This window comes from Zootoca vivipara, chromosome 5 (assembly GCF_963506605.1).
Source record: "Zootoca vivipara chromosome 5, rZooViv1.1, whole genome shotgun sequence".
Lineage (NCBI taxonomy): Eukaryota > Metazoa > Chordata > Lepidosauria > Squamata > Lacertidae > Zootoca > Zootoca vivipara.
The window spans coordinates 92,992,265-93,010,942 of NC_083280.1; the positions used below are offsets into that span (position 1 = coordinate 92,992,265).

General features: G+C 44.8%; 1 protein-coding gene across 2 annotated transcripts in view; it reads left to right on the forward strand.

Annotated features, from left to right (window-relative positions):
- The first annotated feature begins 15,322 nt into the window (after positions 1–15,322).
- Positions 15,323–18,678, forward strand: part of SEMA3E (semaphorin 3E) — a 159,515-nt gene continuing 156,159 nt past the window's right edge. For both annotated transcript variants that reach the window (XM_035138052.2, XM_035138053.2), the window contains exon 1: positions 15,323–15,948. In XM_035138052.2, the coding sequence (XP_034993943.1) occupies positions 15,837–15,948 (112 nt within the window). In that variant the 5' untranslated portion in view covers positions 15,323–15,836. The remainder of the gene's footprint in view (positions 15,949–18,678) is intronic.

The following is an 18,678-nucleotide window of genomic DNA, read 5'->3' on the forward strand; positions in this document are numbered from 1 at the left end:
ATATAAAATATATGCTCAAACTGTCTTGCCCTGGCGAGCAACCAGGCTGCGGAATTCTGCAGAATGTCAAATCTGAGCAACAGCACAAATACGTGATCCCTAGACTGTGAAATATTTAGCAGGGAACACACCTCTGCTGACTTGACTAGTCCCCACCCCCACCCCCTGGATAAGCTGTGCATTTTAAGTCCACCTCTGACATCTATTTTCTGACATTGGTTATGGTTAGTACAATTTAATCTCCTGTTTTATAGATCCCTTTCAAAACACCAAATGTCGTATTGCCCTGTCAAAAAAATGCACCTATACTTTCTGGTGCCTTAAAAGTTGTCTTTGGCACCTCTAGACAGTCAAGTCCCCCACCTTCCAGCCATCCAGATTGGCCAATCAAGCATTGAAATACAGTGGAACCTCGGTTTACGAACACCTCGGTTTACGAATTTTCGGTTTACGAATGCCGCGGACCCGTCTGGAACGGATTAATTCACTTTCCATTACTTTCAATGGGAAAGTTCACTTCAGTTTATGAACGCTTCAGTTTATGAACAGACTTCCGGAACCAATTACACCCATGCTTCGGGTTAAGTACACTTCAGGTTGAGTACTCCACAGACCCGTCTGGAACGGATTAATCCACTTTCCATTACTTTCAATGGGAAAGTTTGCTTCAGTTTATGAACGCTTCAGTTTATGAACAGACTTCCGGAACCAATTGTGTTCATAAACCGAGGTACCACTATATGAGAGAGCAGTACTTTCACACTGCAACACACCAGTGGCCTAACTGGAACAGTCACTTTGCTTTCCATTGCACTATTGACAAACATGTAATTATTTCCACAAGATTTGTGTCTACTTGCTTTCTTGCTGACTCAACAAAGAGCACATGAGCGCTGTATCTTTATTTAAATCCCTGAGTATTACAGCCTTCTGACAATGGATTTTAATTTTGATTCTAAAGTACAGTGTCTGAAACCACAGTCCCTGTTCTATCTTTTTGGATGAATTCCCATGCAGTGATTTGTGGGACATTTTGAAGATAGTAAGCGGTGTGCGTTTGCTCGTCCATTCCTGCTAATGATGTGAATGTTCTCTGCAGGGTGCCAACCAATTCCCCAAAGATAGGAGTGTTCAAATATCTAGCAGCTGAAACAGGAGGTACTGCTACTTCTGCGTCTTCACAAGGTCATAATTTAAAGGATTACTCACATGCTGTTTGATGTCTTGTCATATATCCTCCTGCTAGCAGATGAAGTGCTTGGATCGCCACTAAAGCAAGCCTCTTCAACCACTAGATTTTTTTGTATATATATAAAAAAGTAGTAGTTGCGAGTCTGCCCAAGTAAATATACATCCAGTGGCTGATGTCAAGTGTAAAATGTAACAATAATAACAATGATCAGCAAAAGTATTTCTGGTAGAATGATCACCCAGGAGAGAGGCTCTCGCTCTCAAGCGATGCAGAAAAAGAAACCAGTGAGTTATGCTCTCGCAAGATGTTCTGTTTGGAAGAAAATGCACCCTGTGCTCATTGTTCTGGCAAATGTTTTTAATCCAGCCATAATGAATGACAAATACAGTTAGCTCTTTAGGATTTTCCATTGGTAACTTGTCTGAGTTAGACATTTGGGACTGCAGCTGGAAAAAAATGATAAATCTGAAGTAAACTGCTTTTATTGATTGATTGTACTGAGTTAACTTAAAATGGAAATGTTAAAAGGCGAAAGATATATACGATTTGAGAAGAAGCCAGAGTAATGGAAATGTTGGTTACCAGTAAGTCTCTGAGCCCAGTGTCCAAATGCCAAAGAGACACAATCCGTCTGAGATCAAAGCTCAGGTATCTTTATTCTGAACGGCCTCAGTCCAGTATACCTGAAGGAGCGTCTCCACCCCCATCGTTCTGCCCAGACACTGAGGTCCAGCGCCGAGGACCTTCTGGCGGTTCCCTCATTGCGAGAAGCCAAGTTACAGGGAACCAGGCAGAAGGCCTTCTCAGTAGTGGCACCCACCCTGTGGAATGCCCTCCCACCAGATGTCAAAGAGAACAACAATTACCAGACCTTTAGAAAGCATCTCAAGGCAGCCCTGTTTAGGGAAGCTTTTAATGTTTGATGGATTTCTGTATTTTAATGTTTTGTTGGAAGCTGCCCAGAGTGGCTGGGGGAACCCGGCCAGATGGGCGGGGTATAAATAATAATATATTATTATTATTATTATTATTATTATTATTATTTGATTACAGAACACAGGTCTCTTGACAATGTAAGAGTTTATCTCCAACTCCTGAATAAAATACGTTTTGAACCCTGACAGTAGAGGAACCAATACAAATATGCATTTAAGGATTAAACATGGTAACACACACAGTCCTCTGCCTTCACACAAGCTGGTAGTGAACAAATTCACAAGTTTTGTGTTGTGATCTTTCAGAACCTTCACTACTTCAGTAAACAAAATATTATTTTTTCTGCTTTTGTCGATTTTAGCAGATATGAAAGCCCAATACTAGTGACAACAGATTAGTGATGACTATATTATTAGCTGTGCTTAACTTTTTGTTCCCTTTGCTAGCTTTTCCTCCTACCATTATTTATCCCTTGCTACTAGGTTGAAAAGGGATCCAGGTGGCGCTGTGCATTAAACCACTGAGCCTAGGGCTTGCTGACCAGAAGGTCGGCGGTTCGAATCCCCGTGACGGGGTGAGCTCCCGTTGCTTGGTCCCAGCTCCTGCCAACCTAGCAGTTGGAAAGCACGTCAAAATGCAAGTAGATAAATAGGAACCGCTACAGCGGGAAGGTAAACGACATTTCCATGTGCTGCTCTGGTTCACCAGAAGCAGCTTTGTCATGCTGGCCACATGACCTGGAGGCTATACGCTGGCTCCCTCGGCCAATAATGCGAGATGAGCGCGCAACCCCAGAGTCGGTCACGACTGGACCTAATGGTCAGGGGTCCCTTTACCTTTACTAGGTTGAAAACCATTATTTGCACTATTTAAGGATAAATGAAAACTGGCACAAGTCATTGGTTTGTATGCATCAATTGTACCATGAAGCATCAATAGCTAAATACAGTATATTCCTGCGTATAAGACTACTTTTTAACCCAGGAAAATCTTCTCAAAAGTCGGGGGTCGTCTTATACACTGGGACGTATTTCTTATACGGCGAGTATATCCCAAACTCAATATTTTAACTGGAAAAGTTGGGGGTCGTCTTATACGCCCAGTCATCTTATACGCCAGAATATACGGGTACATTTCTTGAATTAGTAGATTTCACAGTGTGCCCAGTGTACTGTTCTCCTGTGTGTTTGTTATTTGAATCACCATCATCCCATCACCATACATGGATGAGAAAACCAACCTGCAGAGTGTCTCTGAGAAAAGGAGAGGGGAGCTTCTAAATAAATAAAAATTCATAACACACACAAGTTGCTCTGGAATCTTTGGTGCATCCAACATGATTTCATGTGCAGATTATTTATGCGAAGAGTTTCAACTGGCTCTTGCAAAATATGAGCTGTCTTTTATAGCCCAATTCCATTCCTCTTTCCTAGGAAGGAACCTCATTCATTTCAAGAGGATTTTCAAGTGTGCACAGAATTGCACTCCCCCCCCCCCAATATATTACAATGGAATTTTTGTATTGTGCATTTGGGGTTATGGCCGTAGCATTTGCAAAAACGAAGCAACTCTTTATGTGTTCGTTTGTTTAAAAATATTTTTACACTGCCTTACCTAATAAAAATTGCCCCAAGATGGGGGATAAGAATGCATAAAATGTAACAGAATAAAACAGTCCCCCTGAAATTCCTAAAAACAATTCAAATGACATATGATGTAAAGCATAGTTCACACACCAAGAAATCAGCAGCAAAATATTCCCACAGCTGAACAATGTTGCTTGTCTAAAAGCTGCCTGGATCATTGTTCATCCATGGTTATGGCAAATATGCTCCCCAATGTAATTAATATGCTCATAATTCATAATTTCTTGCGATTTTGACATTAGGATGTCAAAAGTAGAACTGATTTTCAGATCTCTCAAATGAAACTTTAGATGCCTGAAACTGGTTTCAAGCCTGAAACTAATTTGTGATTAAAACGGTTTATTATTTATCATCTAAGTTACATTGAACAAAATAGCCATATTAAAAATGACCTCAGGGTTGGATATAAAATACTGTAGGATCAGGATTTGCTGTTAAGAAGCTAATCAGGTCAAAGGCCTGGAAATAATGCCTTATGAGGAACGGCTTAGGGAGCTGGGTATGTTTAGCCTGGAGAAGAGAAGGTTAAGGGGTGATATGATAGCCATGTTCAAATATATAAAAGGATGTCATACAGAGGAGGGAGAAAGGTTGTTTTCTGCTGCTCCAGAGAAGTGGACATGGAGCAATGGATTCAAGCTACAAGAAAGAAGATTCCACCTAAACATTAGGAAGAACTTCCTGACAGTAAGAGCTGTTCGACAGTGGAATTTGCTACCAAGAAGTGTGGTGGAGTCTCCTTCTTTGGAGGTCTTTAAGCAGAGGCTTGACAGACATATGTCAAGAATGCTTTGATGGCGTTTCCTGCTTGGCAGGGGGTTGGACTGGATGACCCTTGTGGTCTCTTCCAACTCTATGATTCTAAGTATATTTGACATATTTGGGGTTGGGGTGTCTGTCGGATCCCTGTCTCGGTGATGTACAAAGGGACCAATCAACATAAATTAAAGTGCTTTAAAAAGGTATACTTGAATAGCAATAGGCATGCGAAAATATTTTAAAAGATAGTGCTATTTAAAAACTAGCCCCCCCCAAAAAAAAACAAGACAAAGATTTGTGAAACAAAATAAACTTTACTAGCATTGCTTATTAGACTTGTCAGTAGCTTGTTACCAAGTGACTTATACTGTACAGCATATTTTAAAATATTAATATAAATACATTATACAATAAAAACAAAACAACACTCCCCCCCCCACCAAAAAAGGTGCTGTGTATGCAAACCTTCCTTGTTATGGCAGAAAGCTAATTATAAGCTTCATTTTTAGAATTGTCCTGGCTTTTCAGACAGCTAAATACTAATTTCTTTCCATCGGAGATGAACATGTATCTGTCTACAGTGAGAATAAAAAAAAGGACAGGCACAGCACCTTTATTATTAAAGCATAAAGGGACTGTCCTCCTTCAACAGGTGTCCAAATGTGTGCACATCATAGCAGCAGGACAGCATTTGCTGTCACTAGTTTCTCTAGTTGTGGAGAGGAATGTGCATTCGAACACATGTCTCACTGGAAGTAAATCAGGGCTGACAGATTGTGGCATTCTGTTATACATTCTGTTTTCTCTCTCTGCTTATCTCGTGCAAGAGTCTCTGCATCCAGCCCTTTGTGCAATAGTTTTCTGCATCCCTCCCCGCCACAGAAAATAAATTAAAATCAGATACACAGAGGTTTCAGGATAGCTATCCACACCCAGACGAGCAATAAAATCCATCTTAGAAAAAGAACACGATGGATTGTCACAGCTCGTTTGTCAAAAAGAAACCAAGAACAACATGGAAATGGTACCTCAAAAATGCATTTTTGGCAACTCGAACTGAAAGCTTGAGGTTTCTTAAAACTGTTAGACAGAAAACTAGATCCTGTCCAAAGGCATCCACCTTTGAAAAACTCTTCCCATTACGGGGCTGGGGGGCTGGGGGCTGGTGGAATTTGGCCAAAAACAAAGAACTCCAGAAGATCATGGTTCAGCAACTGATGTCAACTAGATTTAGAAAAGGAGCCCTTGATGTACTTCGGATGTTGCACTTAGAAACTGATGGAGCAAATTCCGCAAAGCCATGAGATGGAAGCCAAATAGCTGGGGAAATGCCTTTGCCCAAGGGGGACACTTTATACCAACAGTACTTACTGAGAAAGCTCAACTCCTGTGCCCTAGATGCTCTAGAGTAAATGGAAGAAAGAGGGCATGCCGTAAGATAGAGGTTGAAAAATTGGCTTTCTAACTAGGGGTCAGCTGGGCAAACTATTGCCGGGGGGGGGGGAGGCAGTTCCAGAGCACAGAAGTTTAGCTACCTTCTTGCCCTGCTGTCATTAATATTTTTTGTTTCATTTTGTTTTTGTTTTATGGGTTTGGCAACCTTTCCCTGCCACTGTTGTTTCTCGAAAATGAATGGTATTTGTGTATAGAAGCCTTCTTTTGATATACTTATTCACTGCTGCATCTGCTAACAGCTTTAGTTCTAGATCAGGGAACCCCAAACTAAGGCCCAGGGGCTGGATATGGCCCAATCGCCTTCTAAATCCGGCCCGTGATGAACGGTCCAGGAATCAGCATGTTTTTACATGAGTAGAATGTCCTTCTATCTAAAATGCATCTCTGGGTTATTTGTGGGGCCTGCCTGGTGTTTTTAAATGAGTAGAATGTGTCCTTTTATTTAAAATGCATCTCTGGGTTATTTGTGGGGCATAGGAATTCGTTCATTTCCCCCCCCAAAAAAAAATGGTCCGGCCCCCCACAAGGTCTGAGGGACAATGCTGAAAAAGTTTGCTGACCCCTGTTCTAGATTATGTAAACACTATTGACAGGAAGCTTCATAAAGTACTACTGTAAATATCATAGCATCTTACATAAAACGACTAAAATACAATTTTAAAAAATACAATTTTTAAAACCCCGTATGAAATAAAATAAGCAGATCTAGAAAATGTTTTTTTTTAAGTGGATCAGGAAGTCTGGGGAAAGAAGATTTGCCCTCTCCTGGTACCAATATGCTACCAGAGAAGGGGCCAGGCAAACTTCTCTGGGGAGAGCATTCCATTTTGGAGGAGCTATTCCTGAACAGGTTCTTTCCTTGGCCCAAAAAAGCATGAGAGACAAAACTGAGCCTTGAGACTTCCAGGTCCACTTTCTGGAAACTGCACTCCAGAAAGGATCAGAGCCATCAACATTGGATGGCATGGCTCTTTAAAATGCCCTTGTGCATTTGGAGGAGGGTGAGGTTTAAGCCACTGAAAGTGAACAATATGCTTTTTAAAAAATGTTCCCATTTCTGTTCCCAAGGGCAGGAAAGGGGATTCCCAGCTCCAAGGGCTAACAGGAGGTTCTGTGTTTATAACAGGCTGTTAACTTTCTAGACTAGTTTTTAAAATACGGTAAGGACACATGTTGACCCATTCCCAGGCCTGGGGGCTTGACAACAAAACTTCATTTTGCTTTATAGACTTGACACAGATAATTTATTATAATGTCTTGTTGTTCACCATCATGCTTTATATCATGTCGTTGAATTTACATTTCAGTGTACATGTTCCTCCTCTGCATGACAAATCTGGGAGGGATGTTTAGTGTTAAAAGCCCCCCCCTTTCCCAGGGGTTATCTTAGAATACTTGAGAGCAGAATGAGCATTGAATTGGGCAATCTGTAGTTAAATTATAATGGTGCTTATTCTGGTTCAATAAATATTTATAGCTTTGCAGGGAAACAAAGTGAGAGCTGGACCATAAAGAAGGCTGATCGCCGAAGAATTGATGCTTTTGAATTATGGTGCTGGAGGAGACTCTTGAGAGTCCCATGGACTGCGAGAAGATCAAACCTATCCATTCTGAAGGAAATCAGCCCTGTGTGCTCCCTGGAAGGACAGATCGTGAAGCTGAGGCTCCAATACTTTGGCCACCTCATGAGAAGAGAAGACTCCCTGGAAAAGACCCTGATGTTGGGAAAGATTGAGGGCACTAGGAGAAGGGGACGACAGAGGACGAGATGGTTGGACAGTGTTCTCAAAGCTACGAACATGAGTTTGACCAAACTGCGGGAGGCAGTGCAAGACAGGAGTGCCTGGCGTGCTGTGGTCCATGGGGTCACGAAGAGTCGGACACGACTAAATGACTAAACAACAACAACAAGGGAAACAAAAGAAAAAAAGAATGATACCCTGCCTTAATGATGGAGTCATGGATCAAATAAAGGGTTTTTTGTGTGTGTGTCAATATGCAAAACGTCCATTCAAAAGTGGGCTGCCTGTTCAATGCAGAAATGTATCATCACAAGGACATATCTGTCATATTTCAAAACTCTGAAATAGAGAAGCAGAAACCACTCTTTCCTTGCTAATGACAGTGAAGACCAAAAAAACATATATATTTATAAACTTTTCAGATCTCTCCTTGTAACCATGAGAACTAGCAGCATGCTATTTTGTTTTCAATTTCAAAGGAAACCTTTAACAATCATTGTTTCAATATCTGTATCAGTTGTGTATAACTTGTTCTCTCATTTTGTATAGGCTAGAACAGGCCTGGGCAACCTTTTCCACCCCAGGGGCAGCATTCCTTTCTGAATAACCTTCCAGGGGCTGCATTTGAAGGGTGGGGCCAGAGCCAAGAGTGGATGGAGCAACAAATGTGAAGTTTATTTTATTTAGTTATTTGTTTTATAAAATGTATATACAGCTTGATTTAAAAAACAACACCAACAACCTCCAAGCGTTCTGGTTACAGGTATCTGAAGAAGTGTGCATGCACACGAAAGCTCATACCAAAATAAAAACTTAGTTGGTCTTTAAGGTGCTACTGAAGGAATTTTTTTATTTAACCTCCAAGCGGTTCATAAGAAAAGAAAAAGACAATGAAATCATCCCTGAAAACCTTTGTACGGTAGGCTAGTTTCTATGCAAGCTCATAAACCCCTCTCTGTGTTCTCCATCTAAGGAAGCCAGAGCAATGATCAGACTTCAAGCACACATTTGAGCCAGGTAAAAACACTCAAGGAAGGAGTGAAGCAGGGACACTGAGTGGGGTGTGTCCTGGGGAGAGTCCCAAAGGCCACACTGAGAGGTATTTGGCCATCGGGAACTGAGAGCCCCCACCCCTGGGGTAGAAGACAATGCTACTTATTTCATCTGCAGACAAAAGCACATCTGAGCTTCACAATATTTCCTGCCTCGTTTTCTAGTTCTCTGAAAAAAGTAAGACTACAGCAGCAGGGCCTGCAGCCGAATGTTTCACACAGAACCTGAGCCCCATGTTGCCATCGTTCTTCAGGGAGAATCTTTGTTCTTTTTCCAAGCATGAAGTCACCGCTATCAATTCCAAGTTGCTGGAATCACCTGAGTCTGTTAACATTTAATAGAGATGCTCCTTTGAGTCATAGCTTGGGTTTTGCTATTGCAAACACGGGAGTTGGCTTGGCCTTGGCTATGGAAGACTCCCAGTGCATCCAGCACGGTACAGCTTCTATGAGATTGAATCCTGACAAGACAGAGGTACTGTTTGTGGGGGACAGGAGGCGGACGGGTGTGGAGGACTCCCTGGTCCTGAATGGGGTAACTGTGCCCCTGAAGGACCAGTTGCGCAGCCTGGCAGTCATTCTGGACTCACAGCTGTCCATGGAGGCACAGGTCAATTCTGTGTCCAGGGCAGCTGTTTATCAGCTCCATCTGGTACGCAGGCTGAGTCCCTACCTGCCTGCGGACTGTCTCACCAGAGTGGTACATGCTCTAGTTATCTCTCGCTTGGACTACTGCAATGCGCTCTACGTGGGGCTACCTTTGAAGGTGACCCGGAAACTACAACTAACCCAGAATGCGGCAGCTAGACTGGTGACTGGGAGCAGCCGCCGAGACCACATAACACCGGTCCTGAAAGACCTTCATTGGCTCCCAGTACGTTTCCAAGCACAATTCAAGGTGTTGGTGTTGACCTTTAAAGCCCTAAATGGCCTCGGTCCAGTATACCTGAAGGAGCATCTCCACCCCCATCGTTCTGCCCGGACACTGAGGTACAGCGCCAAGGGTCTTCTGGCGGTTCCCTCGCTACGAGAAGACAAGTTACAGGGAACCAGGCAGAGGGCCTTCTCGGTAGTGGCACCCACCCTGTGGAATGCCCTCCCACCAGAGGTCAAAGAGAACAACAATTACCAGACCTTTAGAAGGCATCTCAAGGCAGCCCTGTTTAGGGAAGCTTTTAATGTTTGATGGATTTCTGTATTTTATTGTTTTGTTGGAAGCCGCCCAGAGTCGCTGGGGGAACCCGGCCAGATGGGTGGGGTATAAATAATAAATTAATACCGGTAATAATAATAATAATAATAATAATAATAATAATAATAATAATATCCCTTCTTGTACACTTCATCATAAGCAAGGTTTTACAGCACAGCACACTTACCCGAGGCGGTCCTTTAACTTCTTCCATGTGAAGGAATCTGTGCCTTGAGGACATCACCACCCCCTCTCACTGCAAGCTCCACCAGGGCCATACATAATGCCACACTGAAGGGGTTGAGGGGCAAAACAGGGGTAACATGAAAAAGACTTGTCACATGTACCGGTACATTTCCTACCAAGGCCTTCTGTTAAGATCTGCTGAAATGGCCCAGAAAAGAGGAGACTGAGAGGAGATATGATAGCCATCTTTCAATATCTCAAGGACTGTCACATAGAGGAGGAAGCCAGCTTGTTTTCCTTTGCTCTGGAGGTTAGGAGTGGACAAGTGTGGCCCCCCAACAGATTAACCCCAAAGGAAGCAGGCCTACCCTATTGAGTGGCAGGGGCTCTCCGAGATTTCACACAGGGAGCTAGAAATGCCAGCAGTTGAATCTGGGACTTTCGGAGTTCAAAACCTGTGCTCCGTCACAGCCCTTTAAGTTACCCAGCTCTTTTGCATTGTCTTTTGTTGCAAAGTATACATCAGAAATTGAACAAAAGGAAGTTGGAGGGACTGAATACCATAACAATGGAAACCATTCAGGTGAGCAGCAAAATTGTCCCTAGCACTGTGGGAAGCAGAAGTCTCCTGCAGGAAGTGGGATTGATTAGCAAAAAGATCCAGAATTAATTGTCCTTCCAAGAGAACTGGGCAATCATGAAAGTGGCAATTAGAAGGCCATAAATCTGAACAACAGCTGCTTGAAGGAGGTTCTTGAAGGGGATTTGAGGGAAATTTGATGTCAGTCACAGAAGGGAAACTGGAGAGATGGAACTCAGAATTTTCCTTCAGTCTCCCTATGCACATGCATGCTCTTAGAGTCCTCAGCATCTCAAGGGTGTGTGTGTGTGTTTTCATAATTGCTCTATCTTAGCCATCTAGCCTGGATATATCCATATGGCCTGAATGAATGCTGGCCTCTGCCGCACCGTTGCATTTCAGCTGGGAAAACAGAATCATTTTAAAAAAGAAGAAGAAGAAGGAAGACATTTCAGAGAGAGAGAGAGAGAGAGAGAGAGAGAGAGAGAGAGAGAGAGAGAGAGAGAGAGACTTACTATGGGTGTGTTCACATCCCCCCTGCCAAGTGCAATGAAGTTTTTCTCCATATATTTCATAGCTCTTCTCCCCAGCTCTTCACATTGGCAAGTCAGGGTTGGGGGTGTCTTTACCCACACACACACAGGCATTTCGGATAACCTTCTACGAACACATATTAAAAACCCCACACTGGAAATACAAAGTGCCCAGTAAATGGGAGTGTGGACACACAGCCATACTCTCCATTTGTCAAACACTGAAAAGCCCAGGATCCATCATTGCATGCTGGTGTCACATCACCAACAAAATTCAACTACGGTAGGTCGGTGGCTGCATCTTGGGAACCTAGCAAACTCCCATGACTGAATCATGCAGCTTCAATCTGGGGAATTATTGAAAGGGGGTGCAGATCCTCTTCCTGTGGCAAATGAAGCCACCAGGGCTTAGTTGAGTTCCCACCACCTTTGCGTCTTTGAGTGTAACCCTGCATTTCTTCCAAATATAAATGAAAGTAAAACCCTGCACTTGGGGAAAGTGTCATGGGGAGGACAAAATATATATTTCTACCCATAATACTGCCAACCTAGCAGTTCAAAAGCATGTCAAGTGCAAGTAGATAAATACCGTAGGTACCGCTCCGGTGGGAAGGTAAATGGTTCACATACAAATGCTGGCTCCCTCGGCCAATAGAGTGAGATGAGCGCCGCAACCCAGAGTCGTCCGTGACTGGACCTAATGGTCAGGGGTCCCTTTACCTTCACCTTTACCCATAATACTAAGTAGGCAAGGTCTCATTCACAGATGCCATGCCTTGGGCTTGTGTCTGTTCAGTGTCTCCTGGTTAGCTAAGCGCGACAGCTGCTTTCTTATTACATTTATGTGGGAGTTACATTCCAAGGCACCACACACACAAGTGACGTTTCGTATATTTGAAACACCATTGTTAAGGTTAAGAACTTAATTCATTCTGGAGGTCCGTTCTTAACTTGAAACTGTTCTTAACCTGAGGTACCACTTTAGCCAATTGGGCCTCCTGCTGCTGCCGCCACGCGATTTCTGTTCTCATCCTGAAGTAAAGTTCTTAACCCGAGGTACTACTTCCAGGTTAGTGGAGTCTGTAACCTGAAGCATCTGTAACCCAAGGTGTCTGTAACCCGAAGTACCACTGTATTCCTCCCCTTTTTGTGACTTTTTTTGGGTCACCTCTGAGTTCGGGCTGATGCACACATTTTAAACACACGTAAATGGGGAGCTGCCCATATTCAGGTGTCTGTCCTGTTCATATCACAACAGAAGTGACTCCAATGGTCGTCTAGCCCAGCCTCCGCAATGCAGGGATCTCAGCTAAAGCACATGAGGTCACCACCTTGTTGAAGCTGTGCAGGTCTGGGTCTGTTTAGGGCTTGGATGGGTGACAGCCTTGGAACTACACCTTGAGGTTCATGACAGAAGAAAGATGGGATAGATGATGATGATGATGATGATAAATGGAGTGGGTGAAAGGAGCAGAATTCTTCCCCACATTACTTGGCTGAACATGGAAGCACAGAAGTTTCTTTCTCAGCCTGGTGGGAGTAAAGGGCCTATAGCAGGGGTAGGCATCCGTGGGCCGGATGCAGCCCAATCGCCTTCTCAATCCGGCCCGCGGACGGTCCTTTTATTTAAAATGCATCTCTGGGTTATGTGTGGGGCATAGGAATTTTTCAATCCCCCCCCCCAAATATAGTCCAGCCCACCACATAGTCTGAGGGACGGTGGAGCAGCCCACAACTGAAAAAGGTTGCTGACCCCTGGCCTATAGTAACAAGGTCTGAGGGAGGAAGGCAACAGCATGCCTAAGGTTCAGATCCGCTCAGCCAGGGGTGGGGGAGCTGTGTCCCTCCAGATTCTGCTGCACTACACCTCCCATTCAACCCTGACCATTGGCCATTTTGGCTGTGATTGATGGGAGTTGGAGGTCCACAGGTTCACTGCCCTGCCCTCACCCTTGCACACATTTCATTGTAGAAATTGCTCACCTGCCACTGTAGGCATGAATGGGAAAGGGGCCGAAAGCAGCCACTCCTGCCACATTTCGATTGTTTCTGTATCATGCTTCTTGGTGCAGATCATGTGGACTATACAGTAAGCCTGCAACTCACACACATTTAACTTGTGCACCTTCAGCTTTACACGGGGGGGGGGGAATCAGAAAGGGAGCAGGGTTCTGGGAATAATATGACTTTGGCAATCCCACCCACCATTGAACCCAATGTAGTTTGGCTATACGAGATTTTGGTTTTAGGCATGATCCCTGAAACGTATCCACCATGTAAGCTGCAGGCTTGCTGGGCTTATAAGAAGAGCAAAGTTGGATCTGGTGAAAAGCCCATCTAGGGCAGCAGCCTTGCCTACATCACCTTGCCTACAAAGGTCCGTATAGTTAAAGCTATGGTTTTCCCAGTAGTGATCTATGGAAGTGAGAGCTGGACCATAAAGAAGGCTGATCGCTGAAGAATTGATGCTTTTGAATTATGGTGCTGGAGGAGACTCTTGAGAGTCCCATGGACTGCAAGAAGATCAAACCTATCCATTCTGAAGGAAATCAGCCCTGAGTGCTCACTGGAAGGACAGATCGTGAAGCTGAGGCTCCAATACTTTGGCCACCTCATGAGAAGAGAAGACTCCCTGGAAAAGACCCTGATGCTGGGAAAGATGGAGGGCACTAGGAGAAGGGGACAACAGAGGACGAGATGGTTGGACAGTGTTCTTGAAGCTACAAACATGAGTCTGACCAAACTGCGGGAGGCAGTGCAAGACAGGAGTGCCTGGCGTGCTATGGTCCATGGGGTCACAAAGAGTTGGACACGACTAAACGACTAAACAACAACAAGGGCAGCAGCATCCCGTTCTCATGGTGGCCAATCAGATGCTCATGAGAAGCCTGCAAGCAGGACTTGAGGGCAAACATGTTCTATGGGCAGTGGGTGGATCATGAGGACTTAAAATATCTAGGCCCCCACTTTACTGAATGACTACACTATACTGCTAACTAACCATCCTAAAAAGACAATCGATTCCTGTCATTTTTTGTTTCATATACAGTATTTCAATTCTGCAGAAGAAATATTTTATTTGCATTGGAGTCTGGAAGTAACCTTGGAAGGAAATTCCGTTTAAATGAATGAGACTTAACTTCCAAGTAAATCTGATCCCTTTGTCCCTCCCTCCCTCCCTCTCTTCGACACACACAGAGAGAGAGAGAGACACAAAATTTTATCCATACCATTAATTTGTTTAGGCAGCATTTCTATTCAAAAGTAAGCCCCATTGAGTACAGCTGGACTTACTCCCAGGTAACTGTGTATAGAATTGTATCCTGCAGCTTCTTTTACGCAACGGGGCCTTAAGTTAAATGTGTTTCTTTAAGACTACTTAGGCTCTGCTACATTACTGCAATATGGACTGAAAGCGAAAAGATGTTTCGATCTTTGAGTGCATTAAATGGTTACCTTCCCATTTCCCTTTAATGTGTTGGAAAAGAAAGATTCCTCTGCGGAGATCTTTGTAATATGCAAAATGCAAATTCATTCCCATTTAATTGATTAGTGCGCACCGGGGGACAATTATTTAATGGCTTGACAGCCCGTCTAATTATCTGTCTGTGCGTCTGGCTCTCCAGATACAGAACTCTAACCGGGAATCGGGCAGCATCGCTTGCTTTCGGCGGGTGGTGGCTCAAACCGGGCTTTAGGAACATGCTCCCTGCTGCATTTCCCCAGAGGGTGGCGGGGCGGGGAAGAGAGAAACGTGGCCCCCATCGCTGGGCACTCAACCCCTGTTTCCGCGAGGACCGGGCGCGCACAACTGCACGTGGCCGGAGATGCTCCCTCGAAGAAGCCGCTCCCCGCGCCGGCATCTCGCCAAATCGCCCTGAACTTTGCCAGTGACTGCAGGGAAGCAAGCTGCATGCATCCCTGCTCGAGGGTGGATCTGACAACTGCAAGAGCCCTTCTCGGTTCCAATTAGCCAAAGGAAAGAGGGAGAGGGAGGCAGGGAGGGAGTGGAGGTGAGCTGCGGATTGGCGGGGGTGGGGGGGGGGGAAGGAAGGAGTTGCTTGGCAAGTCCGAGCAAGGGGCTGAGTTCTGGAGAGGACCGAAGAGGGTTGCTTCGCCTTCTCTCCTCCAGCACCCGCTTGCGCGCACGCACCCCCTCGCCTCTGAAGGAATTTCCTTGCAGCGAGCGAAAATCGCAGCCTCTTCCTGGACTCGAGTCGCAGAGTTTTGCTGCCACCGAGCCCAACAAGACGCAACAACGCAGCCCACTTGACGCCTTGCTTGTGCAGAAACCCCCACCGTCTTAGGGAGGGCGCCTTCTTTTCTTCCTCATTCTTCCTTTCTTTCATGATCTTTGCCAGAAGAGGAAGAAGAAAATGACTGTTTCTCTGGAGATCCCTGAATTTCTTCTCCTGAAGGATTTCCCATAAAATGCTCCACGGGGAACCTGGGGTGGGAAAGATCTAAGTACTCTTCGGAGTGAAAAGTGGAAATTCTGAGCTTTGCTATTATCGATTTATTAACCCATTAAAACAAAGAACATCCTCATTATTCTGGGGCAGCATGGCAGCTACAGACCTCTTCATTTTGGCACTGTCTAGTGTTTTCCTAGACTTCTGGAGTCCGTGCCACACGACAGACACAAGCCAGCCAAGGTTACGCCTGTCACATAAAGGTAAGGCAACTTCTGTATTTGTGTGTGAAATGCTTTTTTTAAAAAAAAAAAGAGAGGAAAAAATGCCCTCATTGGCATGGAATTGTGCCACCAGCCGTAAGTGCCATTTCCCCCCAGGCGTTTTTTTAAAGACTTGCCTTCACGGGACAGCTTCGTTTCCACTCTTGGCAAACACGTGCACCTGCGGTTGTACTTAACCAGCCAGGAACCTGTGTGTCTTGAAGATGCAGGCAGCAGAGAGTGAAACTCTTTCATTCACGTTCACCCTCAGCAAGTGTGATCGAGTCTAGATGCTGTGATGTAGCAGTCTCTTTAGGATGAGCTGGTGAACGAAGCTAACACAGCAAGCACCACACACCTGGAGTACCGGTATGTTCAATTACCGTGCAAAGTGGGGATGTCTGAATTCTAGGAGTTTACCCCTTAAAAATGTAAAGTTCAGGGAGGGATGTACTGAGACTTCTCTGTATTGTGAAGCTGCATCCTGATTCAGGAAGAACCAGCCCAAGCAAGCAGCTCAATTTTGCACTTCCGTGCTCCTCAAAATAATCATTAGGCCACCCCAAACTTGTGTATATATTGCCCTGCCATTGAAAGACCGATCCCCATTAAGAATTAGCAAGCTAAATTGAATCTCCCTTTTTGGATCTAGTCTGGGTATTTGGCAGAGTGGGGGGTGGGTTGGATTCCTAAGCCACCAGATGAATCATCTTCCAAACGAACAAGTGTCATCACACTGTAATTAAGCTGACTGACTGCCAATAGCAGTCTGCTTCCAGCTTAAATATATAGCCCAAAGTCAAATGTTACTTGACTAGAAAATATTTGTGCCTTTCTGAACTGTTTCTCAACTCTCCAGGTTGAGTGAAGGCAGAGTGAAGGCAGAGTGTCAGAAAGAAGCCACCTCATCTCCCCAAATCCCAGAGTTTAAAACCATGCATCTGCTGATATTTCATCTCTGCAGAATGCCTGCAGCAACCCAGGAAGTTAGACTCTCATTTGCTCATGATGGGGTTTGGTCAAAAGCTGCTTTGATGGAGAGGCTAACCTGTGGCTTCTAGGGAGCAGGGCCAGGGCCGAGCATTTGCCTAGTTCCTTGCAGAGGCAGCATATGTTGAAAAGTTATAAACCCAGGACCTCTGGGTAAACATGCCTGCACCCTGACTTGCACTACAATGGTCGCAACAGATGGTGCTTAAATGTCCAAATACCAAATCTACATTGAGCCTCATCCTATTCATGTGTAAGGAAGTCTCATTGTGTTCAGTTGGGCTTCTTACCAAGTTAACGGCGATAATGCTGCAGCTGTATCTGCTTACCCAAAAGAGAGTGTACAGACATTTACTTGGGAGCTAAGCCCCATCAAACTGTGTGGGGCTTGCTTCTGAGTACGCACAGAGGGGTCCTGGCTGTTAAGGCTCCACACCTGTGTTCACGTTCTTGGGAATAAACCTCATGTCGTTCAGGGCACTTTGCTTCTGAGTAAGCTGGTGCCCTTCAGATGCTTTGGACTATAACTCCCAGCAGCTGTGCTGGTCAGGGTTGATGGGAGGTGTAGTCCAAACATCTGGAGGGCACCCAGCTTGGCAAGTACTCTTCTCAAACCAAACTGTAGTCAATCAAACTATTTAACAGGTTAGGCTTCAGACATTAGAAAACTGCTGCATTAATCTTAAAGTGTTTCTCAGATTTCTTCTTTCTGATCACCAGTTGGAGTGTTGAAGATACGTAATATTTTTGTCACTACGGAAGCTGAGTAATGTGCTTTGCACAGGGATGATACTGATAAGTAGCTTAATATCAATCAATCAAGCTTTATTACGGTCATATACCAGCTATTAAAAATAAAAATGCTTTACAAGGCTATGGGGTTGTCATTCAGGGTGGATATTAGAGTCTATGAGTTCGAAGGGGCTCTGTTTCCAGAGGGCGGGTCCAGCTGGCCTTTCCCCTGGTGCTGCTCAAAGTTCTCAGTTTCGTACCCGAGCGGAGGAACTACTTCCCACAGTCCAATACCGAGTTTGCTATTCCAATGGCTGTCTTGTTCTGGGGGTGGGGTGTGGGGTGGGAGACTGGTCCTGCAGATCTGCGTGCAGAATCTGGCTACTGTCCGAGTTAACTTTTGCTCCTTTCCTAATAGTAGGGCCTTTAGTTTGGCCTTATCTGGGAGGTCGGCCAGGCTCTCCAGAATGGGGGCGATGGTATCTCTGTGTGCCTTATCGAACAGAGGGTATCTAAAAAAAAAAGATGCTCAGGGCTGCCTACTTCCCCCAATGGGCAGGAGCAGAGTCTCTGCTCATATGGGATCTTTCCGAAGGAGCCTAGCAGCACTGGCGAGGGCAATGCCGAGCTTCGGGCGAGCGTGAAGGCTCTTCTTGAGTTTCTGGATTCAAGGTAAAAGAGATACGCTGCCGGGGCAGCAACGTATTTCTCGGTTTCAGCTATATTGAAATCCGGGGACCTCATGCTGAAGTAGCTTAATATTATATGGCCACCTCACTTAACAACCTCCCTAGCATCTGAAACCTATCCCGTGGACTGCTTATAGCCATATATGAATCAGAGTAATTGCTCACCATTCCCTGGTTCTGTACTCACTATTGTGAGTTAGAACCCCCATTTCGACGCTAGACATGCCCTCAAAAGAGGGTGGAAGGAGGAAACTCCATTGACCAGCTTGATTCTAGTTGTGGCGACAGGTGAATGACAGGAGAAAACTGCGAACTTCAG